The following is an 11,947-nucleotide window of genomic DNA, read 5'->3' as shown; positions in this document are numbered from 1 at the left end:
AGAGGCACATAAACCTCCCCACTCTGCACCACAAACAACTTTCTTCTAACAGAGGAGGAATGGACCCACACTTCTTCCAGATCACACCATCGTCAGCAGAAAAGCTGCTGCTGGACAAAAGTAGTCTCCTCCTTCTCACTGGGATGCTAAGAAATGCTTCCAAGGTATTCCCAGAATATTCTAGGATGCGCAGAAGTACAACAGGGCACCAAATTTTTGTGTCTCACTCAATGAAGGAAAGAACTAAACCATCTACACATTACCTGTTGCCTTCTCTCCCTTTTCAATTTCCCCAAGTTCCCATATACTTTCCATACATTCAATAATGTTTCTGTCCCTCGTATACATGAATCACTTGGGGTGTGGAAGAAGGACAGCAGCGTTAAGAAATGCAGTCACCAGTCAGGTGGGACCTTACCATTTCCAGTGCTCAGACGGACACCTCCCAGAAAAATATTACTGGAGAGCGACTCCTTGTCCCACACAGTCAGTTCTAGGCAGACATTACGTATATCCCTTGAATTCAAGCCACTGAAAGAAAAGGTATGATTCCACTGGGGGTTCACACTCTTTTTTATTATGGGAGTTTTGTGTTTTGTAGCTTTGCTGTCATCTGGGAGAAGGTATCTGGGAGATATAAAAAAGGAAAATTGAATATGTAGATAGGATGTCACGTAATAGTCACAAAGAATTACAATCATGTAGAGATTCAAATGAGATCAGGACCCTATTTCCCACTGTTATTAAATTAAGCATAGACCTGAAGCTCATGTTTAGCATTTGTGCTCCATTTGTTCTTATAGCTACAGTGCCAGTTATCAACAGCAAAAACTGAAATTAGGTCTCCTTGCCCCACATCTTTGGTCTTAACCACAAACTTTTTATTTCAGCGAGACTAAATATAGACAGGATCATAAAAATCCTGGCTAGAAGGGGCCTCTGGAGTCACCCAGTCCAGTCTCAGTCTCAAAGCAGGACAGAAGGTCCTCCCACAAAGAAACAGAAATGACTGATAAAGAAGGAACTTCAGCAGTTTAGCACCAGTACTTTGAATTGCCTAACACCCTACTGAGTGCAGAGAAACTAATGCTGTAAAATCTGACAAGCTTTTCACATTTTACTTTTAGTGGAGAATTCCTTTAGTGAAACTAGAAGAACTTAATACTCTAGCTGAAAATCAGAGGTCTGTACAAATTTCCATAGTCTGTACCTTCGCGCCTCCTTCAGCAAAGCTAACGGAATGACTGTGTGGTTGCATATAAATACTAAAGGGTCGCACGTACAAACAAATCACTGGACCTTGATCAGGATTCCTGTGCAGGTTTTTACTTGACAATAAACATGAGCTGGTTTATTGCAGGGGGCTAACAGTGGCCTAAGCTATGTCAAATTATCTCAAGCTAGTCTCAAGCTAACAGTGCAGATCAGACCGCTGCAGCGCCTCAACTTGTTCGTGGCAACTTTATTATGCGTTTGGCCGTGACACGTGACAGACCAATAGTCCGAGGAAAAGAGACTCCTGTTCCACCGTACTGAACAATCCACGTCAGCAACAGCAAACACCACTAACTAAAGATAGTCCAGAGAATTACTGGCCACACATTGCTACTGCTTATGTAAAAAGGCTCTGACAACATTTTCTCCCTGAAGTCTGTTGCAAGCTCCAGGTGGGAACAAGCTGTAGTGGAATCAGACAGTCTATTTTCAGTAAAAGAAAACGCCTTCACATATATCAGGCAAAGAGAGGTGGCATGGAAGAACACATACATAGAAAGAATAGCTCAAACTTCTACATGAAATCTATGAGCTTAGTGATAGTTTGAAGCACACTACCAGATCAAGACAAATTCTCAGCTCCACCAGGCAATTAAAGGCAAGATGGTCACCGTTTAGTAACAGCACTCAAACTGTTACTAATGAACTACAGCATATCTAAAAATCAGCAATTCTGAAAGCTAACACTGAGAGCAAAAACTGGCAAAGAAAAATGTTTTAAGCTATCCATTATTTCCTAAATGTAACATTTCAAATGTATAACTTACATATATGAAAAATCCAATATAATGAGGCATGCAGGATTATGTTCATTTTATTCAAACACAAGTATATCCTATATGTAGCATTTTCTATATAGTTTGGATTTTGCTTGTCCAACACAAAATGCTGCTTATCTAATAAAAAGATGCATGTATGTCATACTATATATATCTTTATGTATGCACATGCATGCAGGCCTACAAGTCACACGGACTGTAAATTTTTCAAAATTATGCATCTTCAAAATCCAACCTGAAAGCCATCAGAACAGAATTTTTAAACATCTTCTGTCAAAGAATATTAAATGTTAACAACAAGACACAATTAGAGTTAAGACACTACATTTGAAGTCAGTGACAGACCTCCTGGGCAGCCTCAGGTTTTAAATGTGCTCCTTGACACTGTACTGCCAAAGAGCTTTCCCAATTAAGCACTAGGAAAAAAACTAAAACTATTTGTAGTATAAGACAGAAAAATCTTTTCTCATTTAGCACATTTACTTGAATCAAAACAGAATTTCCTCACACAGATAATGAATTTTCTCTTTCTGCATCTTTCAGGTGACACCCATTAGAAAGAACCTCAGCTTGGTAGAGCATGCCAGCTTTTATAGGTGTTATTTGCAGTTTTACAAGGAATCCAAACAGATTTGTATCTTCCTGAAAACCAGTTTCTTATTCAGGATGTAGTCTGGCTATTCCCTTTAGTAAAAAATATGTACTGTTTCAATTTCCTGAAAACGTAAATGTCACCATCAGATCAGGTATCATCTCCACCGCAAAAGCCCTAATTTACAACTTCTTGCCTCCAGGAGTGATGAATAGTCACCTACTTCTCTCTGCCAACTCAGTGGAAGTGTTTTCTTTTACCAAACATTATATTCTGTAACAGTGTGCGCATTAGCACACTGGATACTTCTGTATGAATGGTTCTGTACCACTTAAGTGAGATGGTATTTAAATGTGATTGTATTTAACCCCTGGGACAACTCATACCTCTCTGCCCTTATTCCACAGCATCCTTCTCTTCAGCATACCATTTTGAGGTGCCAGTTGCTTTTCAGGACTGACACTCCATACACATATATACAGATATATTGAAAAAAATTGGGTCAGCCAAGATATGATTCAGTGCAGCCATTGAAAAAATGGGGAGAAAAAAAAACACAGACCCTTTCACGAAAGTGTCAGACGTGCCTCCTGATTTCACTGCTGTTAAATTCTTTGCTTCTTTGATGAGGACTTCTAATATACCTCCAGATGGCATGTGAGAGTCTCCCTTTTTTCCCTTTTTGAAGCTCTTCTTTCCTACACATCGAATAGAGTTGCAACATCATCATCATAAATTATATATACACTGCAAGACTGATTTGGAAATGTAAATTGTTTTGGCTAGATTTTTTTTTTTTTTAATTGTTTACTGCAATGGGATTAAAGTATTCCTTATGAGGAGATTCTGAACTGCAACGGGATTGAGGTATTCCTTATGAGGAGATTCTGATTCTCCATGGGTAGAGAAACTAATAAGGCAGGGACAGAAAAATCACTCCATATTTGATAAAGAACTTGACCATGTAACTAACTAGTCCTTGCTAGACACAACAGAGAGCCCTGTCTGAAGTCCTGTCCAAATATAAGTATTTGTGGATTACTATGCTGAACACAAAGAACTGTATGTCCTGTAAGTCCTACCCTTTTTTCAGAATCCACTTCTACCACTGATGTTAAGGCAGCCCTACACCACAAGCAAGGTATAAATGCAAAGCTTAAAATGCAGAAGTACACCGCGTGTATTCCACGTGTAAGGATGTAGTGCTCCGCGGAGACCGTGACAAAGGACACGGTGCTCACTGACACGCTACTGCTTTTGAAGAGCACCATGAGGACACGTGTACTTGCTGCTGCTGCAGATTCTAAGAGGCTTATCAGCAGGGATTGTACACACTGATTCAGGCTGAAAGTATCAGGAAAAAAGATCAGGAGGGATGTTAAAATGTACTAATTTAAAAAAATGCAGACAGTGTATATCTGGACTTTTCAGACAACAATTAGCTTTTAAGAGAAAAAACCTTGGAATTACTGCTAACAGAGGGAATGTAATCTGTAAAAAAAAAAGAAAGAAAAAGAAAAAAATTCTAATACATCTGTCAAATCCTAATGCTAACAAGCAATACTGTCACTAAGACGTACACTCAGGTGCTACCCAGTAATTGCTTTCACTTCAGATGATTGCTGTTCCTCATGCTACTACAATGCAAAGAGTTAGTAACTATTTTCCTCTGTTCACTGTTGATAAAAATAATGGCTTACCCTAAAGAATTCAAATAATATTTTACAGGACTGAATTACAGCAGTAATACAGTAAAACTGAGCGGAGGCAAAGCACTGTGAAAAAGAGGAGATAGGTAAGCTTAAGGATAATTAAGCATGAAGAACTAAGTGAAGTCTATTACTTTGATCAGCTATACACTGGATATAACCAGCTGAACAAAGAACCCACAGACTATGATGTAGACAATTTGTTTCTATATGGCTGTCCTCAATCATGTTATCTAATGTCTGAATTTTTTTTTAATTAGGTCACAGCCATGCATCAACACTTGACTGCACACTCCTCTTCCCTTCTCTCTCCTGTAGTTCAATGTAAGAGCAGAGGATGGAGCAGGAGAAACATACTTACGGTTCAAAATTTCCACAGATAAAGACAACTGGTATATTTAAGTATGGTTTCAATCTTCACTAATACCTTTACTTCATCCTGGGTGAGGATTTGTAATGCTCAGAGGGATGTTATCATATGCTGCCATTAATGTTTGCTTTACCTTGAAACTGCCCTAGAGGAAGCATTAGGTTTCTGTCTGGGGGAATGTAACGTAAAACAACTGTCAGTTCTCCTTTATATTGAAGGCCAACATCTGTCGCTACCTCCACCTGAAAAGAAAAAAACAAACAAAACAGAAATCCAGCTAAGGTTAATCATTCACCTTCTCCTTTTGATTTTAATTTTGTTGTACCAATACAGTGTTTGAAACACTTCTTAAACATATCAAGATGTATCAGCCCACTTTCACATAATTAGACATTCCTGATTGAATGCAATCACATTTTAGAAAACTTTATCAGCTAGGGAATGCAAGCTCTCAGAAGAATAAAGCCACGTGGCACTAGACACTGTTCAGTGAACATATCGAGGAGAGAGATATCTAGCATGAGTAAGTGAAGCAAACAAACAGAAAAAACCCCCTCAAACTTATTTCTGCACATATAAACTGTAGCTAATTTAAGCTGACACTCAGCCCTTATTTCCCCCAATCAGGATTTTAAACCGTAAGTGGTTTCATGTACTTTAGAGGAGTCACTCCTGAGTCACTCTTGGAATGGAGGCGTGGGGAACGAAGGCAAGGGAAGAGAGCGGGGTCCAGCTCTGAAATAGAAAACCTTGAAAACTGTTATTCCCAGTGTCCTGTCCCTTTTCTACACAACTACTATTTCTGCACCTTTTTGTTTTATAAATGTTTGAATCTTGCCCAGAAAGAATGCATTCAGTGCTCTTCAGAGCATCCTTGTTAAAAGAACATTAGGCCTTCACTGACAGGCGCTGAACTTCCATTCGCACTGTAAGAAGTTGGAAACTACATTTTAAAAACAACAGATGCAACACAGAGAGAATACTTTATGCCAATTCAAACTGACTTCTAGAAAAATAAAGTGCAGTGAAAACAGAAGTCTTGTACATTTATATTAAAGATCAGGTCTATGAAAAACTCTGGCATATGCTAACCTTGCTCAGTGATATTTACTAATGGAGGTGGGACTATTCAGATGCTCACATTTCCGTACATGCTTCAGTGCTTAGGTTTGGGTACAAATCAACAAATCTTCCTGATCTCTCAACAAGGACAAAGCACATGTATAAAGAGAAAGGATCCTCGAGGGCCGAGACACACACACCAAGGTACCACACGAGCCTTTAAAGAACAGCTTATAGACAAATGTCTGATCAGCGACAGTATTTCTCTGAAATGCATTCAGTTTGTTTCCTGACTCCCCAGGAAGGTCAAAATTCTATTATCAAGAGAAAACAGAACGAGAAAAACCCCACCAGAGATACATACGGTGATATGCACAGTCAGCACTGCCTTCCTATCGTAGACTCCAGGCTAAGGCACTAACCGTGTTTAGTGGGGCTAAGTCTACACAAGGATGGGACAAGGAACAAAGCAATTTTAGTGATAACAACATGGACCTTTTGAGACTTTGAAGCACTTTTACAGCAACACAGGCATTCCTGCACTGACTCTGAGAAAAACGGTCCTGTGTCCACCACTGTCTGATGCAAGTCGCTACAGCAGAGGACAAAAGAAAACCTGTAGTAAATGGCTGTGGAATAATTTGCACAACATCTAAATCCTGCCAGTCAGGCAGCTCCCTTATGGTCTAAACTATGCAAGTTTAGGATCAAGTTTCCCATAAAGGCAGCAAGGATTATTTTTTCCATTCTACTGATGGACAAGTAGTATAAGTTCTTACATCAGGAACAATTTGTCAACCTCCCCCCCAAACCCACATATAATGTGCCTCTAGACTCTGCCCCCTCTTTCACCACAGAACTATTTTCTCTTCTTTTTCTGATTTAACCACACTCATCTTGAAAACAGACATTCAATGCTCACAGAAGAAACAGGTCTAAAGTCTCCAACCTTTTCACTAAAGCAGCTAAATTATTCATGATAGAACAAATAAAGCACTGTAATAAAACCTGGGAAATGTTTCACTGCCATTCCTGTCTCTATCAGGCAGATCATACAGGAGAACACCATGTACTTTGCATGTGTATTAACCTGTGCTTTTTTTTAAAATTCAAAATACAATAATTGATTTTTTTTTTTTAATTATCTTTGCTGATCAAAAATCTTAGCAGCATTTTAAGTTTAGAAACATTATTTATAACAACTTAGTAGGCAGACAAGACCAATTCTGTGTTTGCTTTCTTTGGTAAAAAAAGAACTCATTTAAAAATCCTTTCAATGGGTTTGGAAATAATCAGACAATACCTTCCAGCTGGAATGGCTGAAATGCTTAGCGCCTCATTACTTTTTTTCCTGAGCAGGAGAGCTTCGTGACTGTCTTTTTTTTTTTTTTTTCTTTCCTCCCCAGAGATTGAAATGAGATGACAAAGAGACTACTGCATGATAAGAAGCCCAATTTCAGCCGAACATTGCATACAAACTCCAAGGAAAACGAATACTAGATGTGTATCTTATTGTTGTAGACCGGTGGGTACTAAATAAGAGCAACATCTTACACCAGCCAGAGCTACGACACAGATGTAGTAGACATTTCTTCTACTTCAAGAGCGGACCCGACAAAAGTAACTTACATGAAGCAAGCTTGTAAGGAGGACTGTATAATCCTGGCCTGGACACAGTGCTGACTGAAACATGTTTGCCCATCATTAGCCACTTTCTCTTTCTGGTCTCACCTCATCTGGACCATGAAGGAAGAGCTGGTGGTCACCCTTATTAACAAAGCTGAACTAGGAAACTGGGAAGGATCTTTCTTGCCACTTATAAAGTGTGAAGCGTATAAGTGTTCAAAGAAGAGACCGATTTCCTTACGGATCTTCTGGCAAATTATTTACTAAAATATAAATTTGTGACAGTTTAGATGTAAGCCTCACAAAGGGCTATACCTAGAAATTAATTATACAGCAATCAGATCCATCGCCCAACTGAGAGAAAGGCACAAATCAAACACTCCCTCCTAAACCCCCGAACATAACACTATTTCCTTAAAAATAATGAACACACAGCAAACAAGTCATCTGAGTCTCTCTCCACATCACTTGCAGTAAAACCTTGGATTTTTCTGCAGCAACAAAAATACACTTTCTGAAATGGCAATCTAAACCACTGGAATTTCTGGGGATTCTGGCTGCTGCAGGAGCAATCAAGGCAGAAGCCTTTAATCCTCTAGTTTACAATAGCTCTTGGAATCTCTTCCAAAAATAAACACCTTTGCCAAAGCAGGGGGTGCCCTAGAGACAGAAGTCATCCTATCCTTAGCTAAGTACAATGCAAGTTCTGTTTCACAGACCAATTGATTTGCCTGCTGAGAAGCCTTATCTTGTACCTTCCTAGGTTAAGGTGAATAAGAGATTAATAAGTCATTTTGTCACAGCTGAAAAGTGTGAAGCGCTTTGAAATGAAACAAAAAAGATCTGTTTCTTTAATAAACTGTTAAGGGTTGGGTAGGGGGGAGTGGTAGAAAAGTCCTTTGGCTTATGTGCAGTTTTTTAAAAATCATCAGTTTCTTTGCAAGGCCATTTCTCCGCTGCCATTTATTACAAGATGAACTTAGAGTTTATTTAAAAGGTGGGGTGGGTTGGTTTGTTTTTAAGTAGCTAATCACATGTAAAGTTTTCATGAAGACTTTAAAACCAGTATGCTTTGATTGAATAAAGAACACAGATATTATTTTTATTACCATATTAGACACTCAAAAAGTCACTGTTTTATAAACACGTTCCAAAGGAAAAATAACTAAGCCTTGCTAAATTTGCTTCGCAACACTTTCACTGCCCCCTGGAAACCCTTACCTTGGGCTGGAGCACAAACCACTCATCGCCCTGATTTTCAAAGTTCCAGGAATCTAATGGAATTTCCACCTCCCCAAGGAAGCTGTTGTGTCCAAATCTGTCATAGTGCCAGACAGAAAGCTGCAGGGTCCTGGTTTCTAGCTGTGTGTGACTGATGACATACTACCAACAGAAGAAGAGAAAAAGAAACTCTCAGAATAAGCAAAAATAATAGTTTCCATGGAGCTTTTTACAGCTCTAGTTCAATTTCATGAAGCCCACAGCAGCTAACAAATGAAGCATGAAAGAGAGATTTGTTTTCTTTGCAAACGACATTGATCTAGCTAGAAAGCTCATAATGTTAATGTTAAACCTAACTCTTTTCTTTGCAGTATGCTTCCAATGGTAATTAATGTTACTATAATGATTGTGTTTTTTCTGTATTATTTACTGGGTATTTATGACTATAAAGAAAATTACGATGCTTAAAACTACGATCCTGTTAATTCCTTATAAGTTTATGTAAATGAAGCAGAACATCAAAGTTTAGTTTGTAGGAAGAAACCCCACTAGTTCTTTCATCCCTAAAGAGAGTCTGCTGTACACTACTTCCTAGAAATAGTGTCCTCCTCTCCTTTTCAACTGTATCTTTGTAACTTACGAAAAATTGTTCTGAAAACAAGCAAAACTGCATCTGCAAAGCACTCACCAAGTATCTCAGTCTTAGTAACCATTGTTGGTTTTGAAAGCTATTAAAAAACTCCTCTGAAGAAATATCATATTCTAGAAAATACACAGAAAACTATGAACATCTGGAATTGTAGCTCTGCATACTCTGCTTTTAGCAAAAGGCCCATTAATTCCCTGAAATTCACCCTTCTCCTAGTGTTAGCTGAGGAGACCCAGACGTCTTCTTTTTTGCATCAAGAACAACGTCTGGACATAGACACATATTCTCCAAAGGCTGAAACAGTCAAGTCAGTTGGCGAGCCACCCAAGTAGGCTATTCCTGTATAAGTATGTCTAAAATGCTTAATCCTAGATGCCAACAGTTCCACTGTGAGAGGTGTCATATTTAGCAACAATGGAATAAAAGTCAAAGAGGGAAGATACAGACATTTAATTATTTTTCTTTTCTCACAGTAGTAATAGTTCAGGCGAGCAGATGCAGCTCTTGCTTACCTACCTACAATTCAAGTAAGCCATCTTTGTTACAATCTGCATTTTTAGCAAGCTGCTAGATCCTATCCTCACCAAGCTCCCTACTAGCAAACATCTTTAGTGCTATTTTCCTTGCTAAATAGAGTCTAACACTTTTTTTTTCCAGTTCAGGCAAGTCTTAACTTTACTATAAACCATTTAAAAATGAAGCTATACAAGAAGACTCTCCCTTGGCAAGCAGTCTGGCCAGACCAAGTGTGTGTAAATCTGCAAAATGGTTTTGTAGCCAGGTTAAGCCAAGTATATTGGCCAGGGAACATCTGTTAGCCTCTATTGTAAGAAACTTATTTAAAACATCACTGAAATAAATAAAAAAAAAAAAATTTCAGGAGAAACTAAAAAGAGTTTCTGGCCTCGCGTCGGCCGGCTGGGATAACTCTCGTCAATCGACAAGGAAGGGCAATCACCAGGAACCTTGTGGTCCACGTGCCAGACAGGCAGTGAACTGGGCAGAAACTCTGCTGTTCCCACCTGCACCACAGGGCCAAGGAGGTGAATAAGCAGCTCATGAGGAGCTCAAAATAGTTGAGCCTCTGTAGTGGACGTGGGCAAAAGGCGAGGAAGGAAGAGCCTGCGCGCTTTGCTCCACCAGCCCTCAAGGAAGCAATCTGTCATTGCCTTTTGCAACAGAAAATGAACTTTACCACAGCTTTTGAGAAAGGCAAGAAGCCGTTGCTGGAATTTTCTTATCAAAGTCAGTTCTGCTCTAAAAATAAATTAAAACCTCCAGAGAAATTCAGATTTTACTGCAAAAGGTTACTTTCTCTTGAAAATCACTCAGATGGGAAGTTTTAACCTAGCTCTATTTCAGCATCAGTTGCTAACTTCGGGCTTACAAAATCTTTAAGGTGCTTTTAACATCTGAGCTCAGGTTAGACAAGAACATCAGCAGTTTTGAAAGAGATCTGTGGAAACTAATAGAAGTTTTGCCTGTAAAGGGGAGAACCAAACAAAAACACTTCCTCAATGCTGAAAGCCAGAAATTACAACTCATAGGATTACTAGACTGTTTTTTGCTTAAATACACTCCTTTTGAGGCATCTCTTCCAAATTCTAATCCCCATACTGGAACACTTAAAGAAAATGCCCATGAACACAAGCAGAACATTCATCACAGCCTGAGAGAGTGACAGTGTTCTCACCTTCAGCGTTTCATTAAATTCTGGGTTGGTGCTGTTACTTTTAATTTTGGTCTTGCGTTTACTTTGGCGGGACTTATCAGGCAGAAGGTATGCTTTGACATATCTGCAGATCAAGTAGTACATTATTAGCAAGGAATAAAAATGACCAGTTTGAGCAAGGACCTGACATTGCTACATTGGCAACACATATGAGAAAATTAATTTCTGCAATCTAAACAATGTACACATGTAACAGACAATATGTGAAACATCGAAAGGCATGGTCTTTATCTACAAATATAGCAATGGTATTCAGATAGATCAGAATAACAAAAGGCAGAGCTAAATTAATTTACTTGCCCTCAGAAATGCAGAAAGCTTTCCTAACACTTTCCCTTTTGAAGTATACGATTACTGACTGATTACACGTGAAAACACATGCACTGAAAATACAAGAGAATGAAAAACTTCACACCTTGCATACGATAGGATCACATATTATTAGAGACACTAATTATTACTTCCTGATGAGAGAATTTACACATTATACTGAAAACTATAATGAGAATCTCAGAAAACATGGTCCTTGCAAAGTGTATCTATGGATGTGTGAAACAGAAGTTCTCTCTATCCCTCCCTCCCTCCAAAACATCACTCCTCTCATATACTTTAGTTTTGATTCTAGAAGTAAGAAATCAATTCAGCTTCCCTATTCCTTCATATTTTTTGCTCTTTTGTGGAGATTGCTATCAAACAGATTGATAATTTAAGTAATCTTATTGTTTTCCCAGAACAGCACACATTGCCCTAAGAAACATATTGAAAACGCGTTTCCCGCAGGGAATGCAAACCCAACCATCATCAAAACACTGGCTTGTAGCAACTGGATCCTATGAGTTCTCAGGCTCATATCACAACCCTAGGCTACATCACTGCACGTGACATGGTGAAGGACACCCCTAGCAGAGCCTAAAAGGAAATTCTTCTCTCTG

At 38.9% G+C, this 11,947-nt stretch overlaps 1 protein-coding gene across 5 annotated transcripts in view; it reads right to left on the bottom strand.

The window, feature by feature from the left end:
• Positions 1-11,947, bottom strand: part of SYTL5 (synaptotagmin like 5) — a 91,103-nt gene that overhangs the window by 3,122 nt on the left and 76,034 nt on the right. For all 5 annotated transcript variants that reach the window (XM_052794859.1, XM_052794857.1, XM_052794860.1 and 2 more), the window contains 5 exons: positions 10,977-11,079; positions 8,635-8,796; positions 4,859-4,967; positions 3,209-3,344; positions 419-627 (listed from right to left, as the gene is read on the bottom strand). In XM_052794859.1, coding sequence (XP_052650819.1) covers positions 419-627; positions 3,209-3,344; positions 4,859-4,967; positions 8,635-8,796; positions 10,977-11,079 — 719 coding nt within the window. The remainder of the gene's footprint in view (positions 1-418; positions 628-3,208; positions 3,345-4,858; positions 4,968-8,634; positions 8,797-10,976; positions 11,080-11,947) is intronic.

This window comes from Harpia harpyja, chromosome 8 (assembly GCF_026419915.1).
Source record: "Harpia harpyja isolate bHarHar1 chromosome 8, bHarHar1 primary haplotype, whole genome shotgun sequence".
Lineage (NCBI taxonomy): Eukaryota > Metazoa > Chordata > Aves > Accipitriformes > Accipitridae > Harpia > Harpia harpyja.
This window is presented reverse-complemented; position numbering and strand designations above follow the sequence as displayed.